The following is a 16,026-nucleotide window of genomic DNA, read 5'->3' as shown; positions in this document are numbered from 1 at the left end:
AGCGACAAAAAGTTTCTGATCTTATAACTCTGGAGAAAATGCAGATGAAAACAGGAAAGCCACGGTTATCAACACTTTAAGACGATGCATTACAGAGCTAGTTTTCCTTACTCTCTTTTCTTACAAGAACAATGCAAGCCCGCTTCTATGCCTCCAACACTACGGGTGTCAGATGCAGGAAGGAGACCATGTGCAATGCTGACATCTGAAGAGTGAGGGGCTAACGGTACACCGCGCCCTCCAGAGAGAGCCGCTGCTCGGGGTCTCTTCCTGTGTTGCTGGGCCTCTGGGCCTTGCTCGGCCTGCAGGTACACACCCGAGGTGCAGCCAGCATCCCCACCTCCTGCAAAACTCAACATGAGCGTCAGCTTCCAGAATTATTAGGATGGCTGCTTGTAATCAATCAGATGTTCATTTAAAATTTGTGTTTAAGAGTTATGTACTAACATATTACAAAATATTTTTAAAAAAAGAACACCATCACTATTAACTTTTCGGTCTGTTATCTTACCTCCCCACCCCCCCCGCCCCCCGCCCAAATTCGTGTTTTAAAATCCTTTATTTTTTCTCTCACAGTAAAAGAGGATTGCTTAAAATTGGAAAATGGAAGAAAGTATGAAGAATATGGAAATTACCCGTTAACATTATAAACCAGAAAGGACTACTCTAAATATTTTAGTGCCTTTTGCTTTTCCTTCATCGAACTGGAAAAAGGCACTGCGCTTGACAGCTGTAACTGGGATCGTGCTTTTAAGATGCCCCGAATCCGGAGAAGCTCTAGTAAGAGTGCTGTGGTTGGACACATGGCTGCTGGAGCGAATCTGCTGGGCTCCCATCGCATCACTGGCTCTCATGAACTGTCAGTTGGGCATAAGTGGCTGCACTAGGTACTGAGCTGTGCCCCACTTTCCTCATCTGTAGGGACAGTGCACCTATCTCACAAGTCTGCTGTGAGGATTAATATGTAAGCCGTCTGAACAAGACCTGGCACAGCACATGCTGTTAAGAGCTTGCTTATGATCAGTATTGTTATGACTTCTTTTTTTTACTTCACGCCGTTTCTGGAGCGCTCTTCTAGGTCATGCCAAACGTGACATTTAATGGCTGCACTACATCGTAACATCCAGCATGGACGTGCTGCCATTCACGCAACCGCGTCCCCATCACTGGACATCAACAGTCTGCGATTTCAGTTGTTATAAATCATGCTACAATTAAAAAAAACCACTTTATCTGTTTATTTTTTCTTTTAGCCTCCCAGAGGAAGATGCCTAGAACTGAGATGAATAAAACATTTGGGCTCCGAAGACCTTGTGACCTGTAATGCCAAACTGCTTTCCAGAAAGACCATCCCGAGCTCCAGGGCTGCCTGTGTGTGCTGGGATGCCGTTCTCACTGCACCCCGCCGGCACTGCTACCTTGTCTTTCGTCACTGCCAATTCTGTAGGTCAAAGCCAGTCCCTCGTTTTTGTTTTCATTTCAAATTCCTATTTAAAGTAGCTCTAAGTCATGTGTATATCGCTCTGTACCCTGCTTTCCTCACTCACCAACACCAATTCATAAGCACCTCCCCGTGGTACGCTAGCTTTCGTAAGTCCGCGTTTAACAGCTGCGTGACATTCCATCAGACGAGTGTGCCTTAGCTCACTTATCCTTCACGGAGGTGTCCGTTTAAGACCCAATTTCCACCTGGAAAAGGCTCACTGGAAGCAAGGCTTGCAGAGTTACCCTCCATATTTTAGATTATTTCATTATTTCAGTTCTCAGAAGTAGTACAAGGTGAAAGGCTTGTTGGATATTAATAGAGCAATGGTACCTTGAAAATTCCTCTCACAAGTGTGTGACTCCCGCCTGACAGAGTGCTCTGAGGACAGGGCCACACCACACTCATCTCTGTCTCCTTTTAAAGCCCTAGCACTGGCTGTCAAGGAGTCTATTTTTAATAACCCCCCACTGAATTTATTTACTTAAGCATACTGCATCCTTACCAGATATGAAGCCGTTAAAAGCTGAAGGGCTGTGAGATGCCCCAATCAGCAGTGTGAGGGCCATGGTGGCAAAGCGCATACACACAATAAAGGGAGAGGTTCTAGCAAGTGAATTTTATCCGTTTGCCGATTATAACAGACGTTGTTAAATTAATATTACACTTTTCTAGAATATACTTTCCTTTAGAGGCAAAAGATTAAACCATGAACCAACCATTGGATCACCTATGTTTTTAGTTCAAAAGATACACATCCAATAGTGATTTGAGAGATCAAAGAAAACGGCTCCTTAGGAGAAAGGCAGGGGCACCCAAAGGGTAATAGGAGTAACACTGGAAACTACTCCCACGACTCCGTGTCTATTAAATGACTCTGGAGGGAGAGGCTCACCCCGCCAAACCAACAGCTTTCCCCAACCATGTGAACAAGCATCATCACAAGGAACAACCGAGGGTCTGCTCTCAGCGGGGGTTTCGTGGCCAGCATTGTGGAGAAGGATCGGTACCTGCTGAGGAGGGTCCGATTCGACTTTAATTTTTTTTTTTTTTTCAACATTTTTTATTTATTTTTGGGACAGGGAGAGACAGAGCATGAACGGAGGAGGGGCAGAGAGAGAGGGAGACACAGAATCGGAAACAGGCTCCAGGCTCCGAGCCATCAGCTCAGAGCCTGACGCGGGGCTCGAACTCACGGACCGTGAGATCGTGACCTGGCTGAAGTCGGACGCTTAACCGACTGCGCCACCCAGGCGCCCCCGATTCGACTTTAGAAACAGTCTTTTCTTATTTTTACGTGCTATGTTTCTATTTGTGGACCACATACCCAACTTCAACTTCCTTTTAAACACTTCAAAATACTAACTTTCACAAGTTCAAAATGGACATGTTTGTGTCATTAAACGTATCCTTCTATTATTTCTTTTATCAGGCTCACTTCTGGCTCTGGGTGATGACCTGTGGGCCAGGGCCCGTTGTGGGGAGCATTTTGGAGGCTATCTGGGGACAACTTACCAATGTTAACTGAATCTTCCCAGTCTTCCAGCACTTCTGTGACAATGAGCACATAGACATACGTTCTGTGCTTCCTCTCCTGGTTCTGAAGGGCAAAGAGAGAAGGACAGAGAAACAGCTTTCCCTTAGAGAGCTGAGATTACTTAAGTGAAACACACTCTTAGCCATATGTCCAGAGCGCAGATACAAGGATTCCTTTCACTTTTAATTGTCCTACAATCAATCATACAGGGAATGGTGCCAGATGGCCTCTTTAGAACAGGCCACACTTGCATTTAAGGTTGTGCTCTTTGGCTGGGCTTCTAAAGCCGAGGCTTTAATCTCTTTTTTCTTTCCCCTTCCCCTCAGTACAACCTCACAGGAATGCTGTGAGAATGAAGTTTGTGATCTCTCATGCAAAAGGCACCAAGTAAATTTAACTCGCTGAAACACAAGAAGGAGAAGAGGCTGCGGGTGGCGGGGGTTCTATCAGTGCTAGCGAGCTCTGACGTCACGCATCTCCCCTTCTGCTAACCTGGCTCATCTCTATTCCCGATTTCTCAGTTGCTTCCGCCTCCCTCCAAACCTCTACCCCGGCCTATTTCCTTGTTTCTTCCACCTCTGCGATAGTGACTCGGATCTTCTTTTTCCTCCTGTCTTCTCTACACTTATCTGCCCTCCTCACACCCTGAGAGAAGAAGAAGAGAGGTAGGGACGGGATAAGTAATCCGGGCATAACTTCTTTCATTGTGTTTCACAGCGACTGCTTTTTTACGACTCGAACGTCTACAGCAACGCTGCATCGAGCAAGCCCATAGGTGCCATTCTTCTAACAGTGCTTGCTCACTTCGTGTCTATCCTTTTGGTAAGTCTCACAGTGTTTCAGACTTTTTATTATTATTATATTTGCTATGGTGATCTGTGATCAATAATTTTTGATGTTACTATTGTAATTGTTTTGGGTGCCACAAACGACACTCCTGTAAGACAGTGAACTTAACTGACAAATGTGTGTGCTCTGACTGCTCCACTGACCGGCCATTCCTGTCCCTCCCTGTCATCCTCCCTCTCTTTGGGTCTCCCTATTTGCTGAGACACAACAAAATTAAGATTAGGCCAATCAATAACCCCACAGTGGCCTCTAAATGTTCAAGGGAGAGAAAGAATTGTGTCTCTTACTCTCACTTTAAATCAAAAGCTAGAAATGATTAAGCTCAGTGAGGAAGGCATGTGGAAAGCCAAAAAAGGCTGAAAGCTAGGCCACTTATACAAGTTAGCCAACTTGTGAACGCAAAGGAAAAGTTCTTGAAGGAAATCAAAAGCGTTACTCCAGTGAACACACGCATGACAAGAAAGCCAAACAGCCTTATTGTCGATATGGGGAAAGTTGGAGTGGTCTGGATAGAAGATCAAAGAAGCCGTAACATTCCCGGAAGCCGAAGCCTATTCCAGAGCAAGGCCCTAACTCTCGATTCTATGAAGGCTGAGAGAGGTGGGGACGCTGTAGAAGAAAGCCTTGGTTGATGAAGTTTAAGGAAAGACGCCGTCTCCCTCCCACCACAGCGCAAGGGGAAGCGGCAGGTGCTGATGTGGAAGCTGCAGCAAGTTATCCAGAAGGTCCGGCTAAAATCAATCATGAAGGTGACTACACTCAACAACAGATTTTCAACTTCTATTGGAAAAAGATGCTACCTAGGACTTTCATAGTTAGAGAGGTCAATGCCTGGCTTCAAAGCTTTAAAGGACAGACTGACTCTCTGTTTAGAGGCAGCTGGTGACTCAAAGTTGAAGCCAATGGTCAATGACCATTCCAAAAATCCTAGGGCCCTTCAAAGTTCTGCTAAACCTACCCTGCCTGTGCTCTATAAATGGAACAAAGACTGAATGACAGCACATCTGTTTCCAACATGGTTTACTGAATATTTTAAGCCCACTGCTGAGACCTCCTGCTCAGAAAAAAAAAAAAGATTCCTTTCAAAATATTACTGCCATCGACAGTGCACCTGGTCACCCAAGAGCTCTGATGGAGATGGACACTGAGATTAATGTTTTCAGGCCTAACAAAACATCCATCCCACAGCTTATGGGTCAAGGAGCGACTTCAACTTTCAAGCCTTACTATTTAAGAAATACATTTCATAAGGCTACAGCTGCCATAGATAGTGATTCCTCTGATGGATCTGGCCAAAGTAAACTGGAAACCTTCCGGAAAGGATTCACCATTCTAGATGCCCTTGAGGACACTGGTAATTCATGGAAAAAGGTAAAAATACCAACATTAACAGGAGTTTGGAAGAAGTTGACTCCAACCTTTGTGAAGGACTTTGAGGGGTTCAAGACTTCAGTGGAGGAAATAACTGAAGATATGGTGGACACAGCAAGAGAACTAGAATCAGAAGTGGAGTTTGAAGATGGGACTGAGCTGCTGCAAGTTCATTATCAAACTTTTTTTAAAAATTTTTTTAATTTTTTTAACGTTTATTTATTTTTGAGACAGAGAGAGAGAGCATGAACAGGGGAGGGGCAGAGAGGGAGGGAGACACAGAATCTGAAACAGGCTCCAGGCTCTGAGCTGGCAGCACAGAGCCCGACGCAGGGCTCGAACTCACGCACCATGAGATCATGACCTGAGCTGAAGTCGGATGCTTAACCGACGGAGCCACCCAGGCGCCCCGTAACTTTTTTTTAAACTTTACTTATTTATTTAAACATCTTCTTTATTTCTTTAATTTTTTAATTAATTAATTAATTAATTAATTAATTAATTTGAGAGAGACAGACAGAGACAGAGACAGAGTGAGAGCAGGGGAGGGGCAGAGAGAGAGGGAGACACAGAAGCCAAAGCAGGCTCCAGGCTCAGAGTGTGAGCAGAGAGCCCGATGTGGGGCTGGAACTCACAAACTGTGAGATCATGACCTGAGCCGAAGTAGGACGCTTAACTGACTGAGCCACCCAGGTGTCCCATTTATTTATTTATTTTGAGAGAGAGAGCGCAAGTGGGGATGGGGCAGAGAGAATCCCAAGCAGGCTCCACACCACTAGTGCACAGCCCGATGTGGGGTTCGAACTCACAAACCGTGAGACTGTGACCTGAGCCGAAGTCAGACACTTAACTGACTGAGCCACCCAGGACTGCCCAGCTCGTATCAAACTTTAACAGATGAGGGGTTGCTTCTCGTGGATGAGCAAAGAAGGTGATTTCTTGAGATGGAATCTACCCCTGGTGAAGATGCTATGAAGACTGTTGAAATGATAACAGAAGATTCAGAGTATTCCATAAATGTAGTTGATAAAGCAGTGGCAGGGTTTGAGAGGACTGACTCCAATTTTGAAAGAAGTTCTACTGTGGGTAAAATGCTAACAAAGAGCATTGCCTGCTACACAGATACTGTTCATGAAAGGAAGAGTTGATCGATGCAGCAAACTTATTTTAAGGCACTGCCACAGCCACCCCAACTCTCAGCAACCATGACCCTGGATCAGTCAGCAGCCATCAACATGGAGGCAAGACCCTCCACCAGCAAAAAGATTATAACTTAACTTGATGAAAGCTCACAATGGTTAGCATTTTTTAGCAATAAAGGGTTTGAAGTTTATTTATTTAGAGAGAGAAAGAGCACACGTGTGCGTGTGGGTCGGGGAGAGGCAGAGAGAGAGAGAATCCCAAGCAGGCTCCATGCTGCCAGTACAAAGCCTAATGCAGGGATCGAACTCACAAACCGTGAGATCATGACCTGAGCTGAAACTAAGAGTCAGACGTTTAACCGACTGAGCTACCCAGGTGCCCCAGCAATAAAGTATTTTTAAATAAAGGTATATATGTTAACATAGGTACTCTAAGTGTATGTATACACTTCACAGACTACAGTATTGTGTAAATACAACTTTTATATGCACTGACCAAAAACAAAGAAACATTTGACCTGCTTTATCACAATATTTGCTTTATTGCAGTGGTGTGGAACTGAACCTGCAGTATCTCTGAGGTATGCCTGCACTTACAAATAACGCTATTTGTTTGGAGGAGACTATGGGAGTTTAAAGAAGAAAGCAAGTTATTCTCTGCTGGTGCTGCTTTGTTTTGAAAAGTCAGTGAAACAAAGACAGCATCTATGCTAGATTGAGACTATAACGGACTGAATGTTTATGCCCCCCCACAATTCAGAGGCTCAAATCCTAATTCCCAATGGGATAGCATTAGGAGAGGGCCTTTGGGAGGGGATCAGGTGAGGAGCGCTGACCCTCACAAATGGGATTGGTGCCATGATAGAGACCCCAGCGAGCAACCTTCCCTCTTTTGCCATGTGAGAACATGTGGAGAAACAGCTACTGGAATGTGCTGCTTTTCAAAAGTTCTAGGTATGACGCTTCACTTTTACGGAAGACCTACATTAGTACCCGTTTCTGCTAACTGAAAGAAATCCGAAGAGGAGTTTTGCTTTTATAAAAAAGAGGTGAAAAGCAAAACCACCATTTAGCATTTATGTTGCAGCGAGCCATGAGAGCAGCAGTGTACATCTGGAACGTGGGGAGCGGCACCCCCAAACTCCTTCCCCGGGAGCGACACTCGGCACTTCCTCATCAAGCCGCCAAGGCTTTGAAATGAGGCTGTGAGCATCTGTGCTTTATCTTGATTTACTTTGCCAGTCCGTTAACAAGATGTGTCCTGAGGTATGAGAAAAGCCTGAGAGAGGTACTGTTTTGGTTCTGGAAATGCTAAAAAAAAGTCTGCATATAAATTGCTTATTCACTTCTTATCACTTCAACTTACAAAAGGTTGCATACAAACACCCTACTTTCGGATAGCAGGAGAAACTGTAACTATGAACCAGGAAGTGGTTCTCACCAGACACTGAATCTGCTGGTGCCTTGATCTTGGGACTTCCTAACCTCCAGAACTGTAAGGAATCAATTTCTATTGTTTATAAGCCACTGTTTTGTTATAGCAGCCTAAATGGACTAAGACAAAGATATGTATGTATATATACATGTATACATGTATGTATATATATGTGTGTGTGTGTATGTGTGTATATGTGTGTATGTATATATATACATTGTGTGTGTGTGTGTGTATACATACACACACACATACATAACACAATATGGTTACTAATATGATACCAACTGCACCAAAGATTTTAACTGACTTACCTCAAAAATTCCAACTAATCTTCCCAATGTCCCTTTTACTCCAGCCTGGAAAGTGAAAAAGAAAAATTAACACATTAATACTGTTCACACTGCTGGTCTCATTCTGAAGAGGACACACGTTAGGCGAACTCCAGGTTTCTGGAGGTCACCAGTATTTCCTGTGTGTCACAGACTGGTAAGAGCAGGGTGTACTCTGGGGAGGGAGGATTTCTCTCCTCTCCTCCCCGTCTCTCTCCCCACTGCAAAGCTGGCCAAACACAGCAGATAATCAAGGCCATGAAGGCACACAGAAGGTATTTTGAGAGATTAATTACTTCATTAATGAATCCATTCACTTAACAAATACACTGAATGCTAATTTGAGCCAGATAACAGTGTATGTGCCAGAGGTATGGTGATGAATAGGCTAGAACATAAGACCCACGAGAGCAAGATCCTTATCTTACTTATTCTTGGCTGTCTTTATACAGTATGCCCCAAACAGAGCGCATACTGTATAGAAACTCGGTGAAGAGTAAATCAACAAATACCCAAATGTGGTGATTCTGCTAGTGACAGGTATTGACAGAGATGCGCAGGACAAGGTGACGAACAGAACAGTGACAGGGAGGGGGCAACTTTACACAGTGGCAGGCCTTTATATACTCTGTATCTTCCACTGGCCCTCTGGTATTTTTTAAAAGATTTTCTGATGCATCATAGGTAAATTTTTCAGTCTATTCCAATTACTTAATTTTCTTTTCAACTGAATCTAAACTAGAACTGTCCCATCCCTAGTCATTTGATTTTACTCATTTCTACCTGTTCTTTATGTATCTGTTTCCATTATGTATGCCTTTGTTTCCATGATTTTTTTGTTCTTTTAAAACGGAAGTTATTCTTTCTTTAATTTGGAATACCCTGAACTGAAGTTTCTTGTCAGGCCATGCTATAAAATTCACTTCATCTCAAGTAAATTTATATTCCAATTAGTGAAGAGCTTCCTTGTGAGGCTGCTTTCACCAAGCTCTCCAAAGCTTGGTCTTAAAGTGACAGTTTAAGGCTCCTGCTCCAAGGTGACACAGGGAATACCACAGGCAGAGTCATGGAATTAGGGGGTGGTTTGGCTCCATCTTGTAGTGTGCACTGGGTCTGTGTCCCCTCTCTACGCAGGCCCACATCTTTCTAAAAGACTCAGCTCCTGGGGCGCCTGGGTGGCTCAGTCGGTTAAGCGTCCAACTTCAGCTCGGGTCATGATCTCATGGTCCGTGAGTTCGAGCCCCGCATCGGGCTCTGTGCTGACAGCTCAGAGCCTGGAACCTGCTTTGGATTCTGTGTCTCCCTCTCTCTCTGCCCATCCTCTACTTGCGCTCGCTCTCTCTCTCTCTCTCAAAAATAAAATAAAAATAAAAAATTTTTAAAACTTTTAAAAAATAAAAAATTTTTTTTCAAACTGGAAGTCTCAGCTCCTGGTATCCTTTCCGTTGGGAACTTGGGCTCCCCCGACTGCAAGGGGTCTGAGCACCCAAGGCCAGGCCGGCTGCAGCTCTTCCATGATATTCAGCACTTCTACTGTTTCTGATCTGTGGATATGGTGTCCACCTTGCTTTTGAGCCAGGCTGTGTCTTTTTAGCTTTTGCTTTTTATATTTTTTTTATCTGTCTATTCTAGGGGCAGAAGTGGGGAGAGATAATAAGGGAAGGAGAAATCTCTGGAAATGCCTGGGGAATGCTGTAACTTATTTCCTATTACCACTGCCATGTTATTTGTACAATAAACTAAAAATTAGGTGCTCATTAAGTTTGTAGAGAATGAACAAAATTTTAAAATGAGTGCTCTAAAAGTTCTCTAGAGATATTTAGTAATAAAAACAATAGAAGCCAATTTAAAGGCGAGACTCCTAGGTAGGTTATACTTTGAAATTAATTTTTGCTATTTATGTGCCAAAGAATCCTTTTCCTTTCTCTTGCCAACATGCTTGTTTCAGTTCCTACCCATTCTTTCCCCTCTGTGGCTTTTGAGTCTACTCAAATAGAAACGTCTACCCTTTCTTATTTAAACTGATTCTCTACATTAAAAAAAACAAAAAAAACCCCAAAAACCACCTTTTAAAAAATATATTATTTTTTTTAAAGTAATTTCCACATCCAGTGTAGGGCTCAAACTCACAACCCCAAGATCAAGAGTTACATGCTCCACTGACTGAGCCAGCCAGGTGCTACTAAACCGATTGTCTACATTTTTAGAGATAACTGCACTCCACGGCGAGCTAAGAAGTTAGATTGTACTTCATGAATTAACCAATGAAGCTGCCTGAACAAGTGGGACAAGATGGCAGGCCAGTTTAGGCTAGAAAGCCAATTCTGTACCCTGATCCCAGGCAGCCCAAAAGCTCAGATCAATTTAGCAGTGCTCCTGCACAGTGACAGGTCCCCACTGATAGGGACTAAGGGCAAGGCTGTCAGGCTGGTAGGGAAGGAAGGGGGGTAAGGAGATTCACAGAGGTTCACACAGGCCATCATTCACATTGCTCTTCCACAAAGTAGAGAAAGAGTTCTCTTCAGTAGTTCTAACGGTTCAATTATTTTTTATTAAAAACATTTTTTTTAATGTTTATTTATTTTTGAAACAGAGACAGAGTGTGAACAGGGGAAGGGCAGAGAGAGGGAGACACAGAACCTGAAGCAGGCTCCAGGCTCTGAGCTGTCAGCACAGAACCCGACGTGGGGCTCAAACCCATGAACTGTGAGATCATGACCTGAGCCAAAGTCGGACGCCCAACCGACTGAGCCACCCAGGTGCCCCTATTTTTTAAAGTAGGCTTTATGCCTGGCGCAGAGCCCAATGTGGGGCTTGGACCCTGAGAGTAAGACCTGAGCTGAGATCAAGAGTCAGATGCTTAACTGAGCCACCCAAGTGCCCCTAATTTTTTTTCTTAAAGAAACCAAAAGTTTAGAAAATGACCTTCAACTGACCTTCAACGACTAATTTAATATTATGACAACTCAATATAATTTATTTAAAACTTTTAACAGTATCTTCTGCATTCAATACCAACATATATCTATGATTTACTGTGCCATAGGCAGTTGGAAAAAACACAAAAACAGTTTTCTTTATAAAGCAGATGCATTTTTAAAAATTCTTATTTGTTTTGAGAGAGACACAGAGAGCATGTGCATATGCATGCACGAGCAGGAGAGGGGCAGAGAGGGAGCGAGAGAATCTCAAGCAAGCTCCACACTGTCAGCACAGAGCCTGACATGGAGCTAGACCTCACAAACCATGAGATCATGACTTGAGCCGAGATTAAGAGTTGGATGCTTAACCAACTGAGTTACCCAAGGCGCCCCAAAACAGATGCTTTCTTATCAAGGTTAGTGTAAATTACATAATGCTGCCATCTGGACAGTTAAATTTCAGTGACATTTCTCTTCACTTCTAATTAACTGTCAAGTTGTAGAAATTAACAATAGCTTTATTTGTCTCTGTGTTTCCAGTTTTATACCAATATTTAAGGGATCTACTTTGGAAAATTCTTTTTCAAGTTTTATTTTATTTTATTTATTTGAGAGAGACAGAGACAGTGTGAGTGGGGGAGAGACAGAGACAAGGAGAGAGAGAATCCCAAGCAGGCTCCATGCCCCCAGTGCAGAGCCTGACACAGGGCTTGAACTCACCAAACCATGAGATCATGACCTGAGCCAAAAAGCCAAGAGTCAGACGCTTAACCAACTGAGCGACTCAGGTGCCCCCACTTTGGAGAATTCTAAGGTGATCCTACCAGTGATTCTACGGTGAAAAGCAAAGGAATGTTCTTATGTTTACCAGCTTCTAAATTGAGATTCAGCAGTTTCCTTAAGAGGAGGGGCCTCTCTAGTAAGAAAGAGGATTTCAGTTCTTTAAAGTCACAGTGCTGAGCAAGAGGGAGATTCCTCAGAGGCAAAGGTCCTTCAAGACAGAGTTCACTGCAACTATTTAACGTTTTCACGATTCTCCATAGTCCAATTAACTCTGAGCTAGCTCCCGCTCAACTGCTGCCACAAGCAACAGGAGAGAGTTATTTTTATCTCTCACATGATTCTTGCCTGCGAGTTGGGGTAGGTGTCAGGGTCACATGAGACAGAGAGTTGGCTCAGACATTGGGGATAGATCTGATTCGGGGCATATGTAAGTTTGGTCTAGTCCGTGCTGGCATGAACCTGTTCTTCTTAAAATCATATAAAAGCAGTTATAATTCCAATCCACATGTCAAAAGTCCCTAATCCAGAGGCAGAGTCTTTATTTAAAAGCCCATCTTAGCTAGTAGTAAGAATTCTAAATAAAGTATCTATTGCCCTTCGCTATTCAACCATATGCAGGCAAGTGGTTCCTTGAACTTCAAAGTATAAAACATCAATTCTAGCACTTTAGGTCTAGATAACATAAATAATTTGAGCAACTGCCTACTTTTTAATTTTTAAAAAATGTTTATTGGGCGCCTGGGTGGCTCAGGTTGGGCGTCCAACTCGGTTTTTGGTTCAGGTCATGATCTCACGGTTCTGAGTTCGAGCCCCACACTGGGCTCTGCGCTGATGGTGCGGAGTCTGCTTGGGATTCTCTTTCTCCCTCTCTCTGCCTCTCTCCCTCTCTTTCTCTCTCAAAATAAACAAATTAGTTAAAAAAAATGAAAACCCTCTTTTAAAAATATTTATTTATGAGAGACAGCAAGCGAGCACAAGCAGGGGAGGGGCAGAGAGAGAAAGGGACAGAGGATCTAAAGCGGGCTCTGTGCTGACAGCCCAATGTGGGGCTTGAACCCCCAAACCGTGAGACGCTGACCTGAGCTGAAGTCGGATGCTTAACGGACTGAGCCACCAGGCGTCCAACTGCCTACTTTTTAAAAAGAAAAAAGAAAAAAAAAACCCCACAAATGTCTTTTTTCCCTGTGGGGTGTTTTATTGAGATTGGAAGTACCAACCAGGTTGACTCCAGGGATCCCATCTTTCCTTCTAGTAAGCTCTCCGAGTGTGTACACGACACTCAGGCAGAGGCACTAGCAAGGATGGGCCTTTGAGAATGCCCCTAAAATGGTCTGGCTTTGTTGTTAGTTTGGGGGGGTACAAAGCGGATCGTCACCTTCCGAAAGTTATTTTTCACTGTAAGGCGGACATTCTGGCAGACATGATGGATGTCTAACCCACAGACATTCCTTCCACTTGGCTGCCAGTAAGACTCAGATCCCGTTCAGATGAGGGCTGTGGCCCTCCCGGTATGGCGAAGGGAGTTCCGCTCCCCTCTGCAGTGACAGGTCCAGGTGTGCCGTGACCCACTTCTGGGTCAATGGCTTCTGAGAAGATGTCCCTTGGGGCTTATGGGAAAGATTTCCCACCATGATAAAAAGAGCTACACAAAAAGAAACCCTACACCTTGCTTGTGAAGCGGGGACCTGAAACTTGGAGCTGCTACGGTCAGTCATCTTGTGATTGTAAGGGGGAGGGCAAGAGAATCAATGAGAATCGATGAGAATCGAACCAAAGTCCTGAGGTGGCTGAACTGCTGAAGCAATGAGGGAAATGTCCAACTTCTGAACTTCTCACGTGAGAAAAATTACCAGTATGGCTGAAGCCCCTTTTTTAGTCAGGTATTGTGGTCCTGAATCAGCACGCTTCCTGCTACTTCCTTTGATTTAGAAGGTAGCTCTCAGAGGAAGATTCTGAACATTCAAGGGCAATGTGGTAGAAAAGCTTGCTCTATTAAAGCAATAAACCCAGACCCAAAAGGAGCTCAGGGGAGCAACTCTAATGCAAGTGTCTGTATGAGGAAACCCATGAACCCAAATATATTGTCTTAATGCACATACCTTTCTGGTACCTGCCAAACTTAAATTACGGAAGGAAAGAATCACAGTGAAGACAGATGAAAGTAGATGGGAAGCCACTGTACTAAGTCCAGTGATATCCCATCCCAGAGTATTTTGTTTCTGAGAGAAAGAGGAGGGGCGGAGAGAGGGGGAGAGAGAATCTTAAGCAGCCTCCATGCCCAGTGAGGAGCCCAACGCAGGGCTTGATCTCACGACCATGAGATTACGACGGGAGCTGAAATCAAGAGTTGGCCGCTTAACCAACTGAGCCACCGAGGTGCCCCTGTTTTGTTTTTTAAATGAAATATTTCAAACATCAAAAAAGTAAATAAAATAATAATGGTAATGTATCATTTTGTGTATTTTTTTTTAAAGAAACAAATAAAACTGCTGGTACAACCGAGGCCCCTTGGGTACTCCCCAGCCCTCAGAGGTAGCTACTGACCTGAATTTGGTGTTTATCATTCTCCTGCATGTCTTTATACTTGTACTACTTAGGTATATACCCACTATTCATGGTAAATAGTGTTTTCTGTATGTTTCTTTACTCAATTAAAAAAAAGGATTAGGGTAGGGGCAACTGGGTGGCTCAGTTGGTTGAGGGCCTGATTCTTGATTTTGGCTCAGGTCACAGTCCCAGGATTGTGGGATTGAGCCCCGCTGGGCTCCACATTGGACACAGAGTCTGCTTGAGATTTCTCTCTCTCTCTCTGCCCGCCCCCCACCCCCCAAATGTGTGCCTGCTCTCTCTTAAAAAAAAAAAAAAAAAAAAAAAAAAGTATCTTCTGCAACCTTTCCCCCTCACAGTATCATGATTCTGAGGCTTAGTTATATTGAAACATATAGATCTAGTTAATTCATTTTAGTTGTTGAACAGTATTCTACTTTAGAAATTTGCCACAATTAATCCATTTACTTGTTGCTAGACATTTAGCCCTGCTATTATGAAAAACACTTTAACAAAAAAACAAAAACAAACCCAAAACCTTTCTTGTAGATATCCTTGCTACCTACCAGGTATGGGAGTTTCTGGATCATATGATAGGTACCTCCAATTTTCCCACATATTATCAAGTTCTTCTATGCAGTACATCAGTGGCAGAAATGAGTGCAATTCCCCACCTCTTCCTGCATCCACATCCTTTGAAATGTAATTTTACAGCTCTTCCTATCAAGAGACAGAATCTATTAACCTACTCCTATACAAGGCTGGCCTTATGACTTGCTTTGGCCGACAGAATGCAAAAGGATGGCATACCAGTTCCAAGCCTAGGCCTCAACAGGTCTCGCAGTTTCTACTTTTTCTCTTGGAACTCTGCCATCGCCACGAGAGCTACTCTCCTAAAGAACGAAAGGGGCACCTGGGTGGCTCAGTTGGTTAAGCGTCATGCTCAGGTCATGATCTCGCGGTTTGTGAGTTCGAGCCCCGTGCCGGGCTCTGTGCTGACAGCTCAGAACCTGGAGCCTGTTCCGGAATCTGTCTCCCTCTCTCTCTGCCCTTCCCTTGCTCACACTCCGTCTCTGTCTCTCTCAAAAATAAACAAACATTAAAAAAAAAAAAAAAAAAAAAATGAAAGGCCTGTCTCAGCTGAGGGTGTTCCAAAGCAGCCTAGAGCCAGCTAACCTCCCACTGTGAGAGCCCAGCTAAAACCAGCAGAGCTGCCTACTCGACCCAGAGCTGGCCACAGACATCGGAGGAGACACTAGAAGCAGACCCATGGGTCTGTGTCTAATAATCAATACTTTAAAAAAAATTTTTTTTAATGTTTGTTTATTTTTGAGCGAGACAGACACAGAATGTGAGTGGGTTAGGGGCAGAGAGAGGGAGACACAGAATCCGAAGCGGGCTCCAGGCTCCAAGCCGTCAGCGCAGAGCCCGATGTCGGGCTCAAACCCACAAGCTGTGAGATCATGACCTGAGCTGAAGTTGGACACTCAACTGATTAAGCCACCCAGGCGCCCCTGTAATAATCAATACTTAACTAATTTAAGCCATTGAGTTTTGGGATAGTTTCTTATATGGCAATAACTACCTGGTATATTCGAGTACACAGGCAATGTACCAGTTCTCATC

At 43.9% G+C, this 16,026-nt stretch overlaps 1 protein-coding gene across 2 annotated transcripts in view; it reads right to left on the bottom strand.

The window, feature by feature from the left end:
• The window catches only part of NUDT3 (nudix hydrolase 3), a 132,274-nt gene that overhangs the window by 8,456 nt on the left and 107,792 nt on the right, over positions 1-16,026 (bottom strand). For both annotated transcript variants that reach the window (XM_019456812.2, XM_019456811.2), the window contains exons 3-4: positions 8,132-8,176; positions 2,999-3,083 (exon numbers count right to left, since the gene is read on the bottom strand). In XM_019456812.2, coding sequence (XP_019312357.1) covers positions 2,999-3,083; positions 8,132-8,176 — 130 coding nt within the window. The remainder of the gene's footprint in view (positions 1-2,998; positions 3,084-8,131; positions 8,177-16,026) is intronic.

This window comes from Panthera pardus, unplaced genomic scaffold (genome assembly GCF_024362965.1).
Source record: "Panthera pardus isolate Hobbes unplaced genomic scaffold, ASM2436296v1 HiC_scaffold_17, whole genome shotgun sequence".
Lineage (NCBI taxonomy): Eukaryota > Metazoa > Chordata > Mammalia > Carnivora > Felidae > Panthera > Panthera pardus.
Note: the sequence above shows the minus strand (reverse complement) of the source record. Positions and strands in the feature narration are given on the sequence as shown.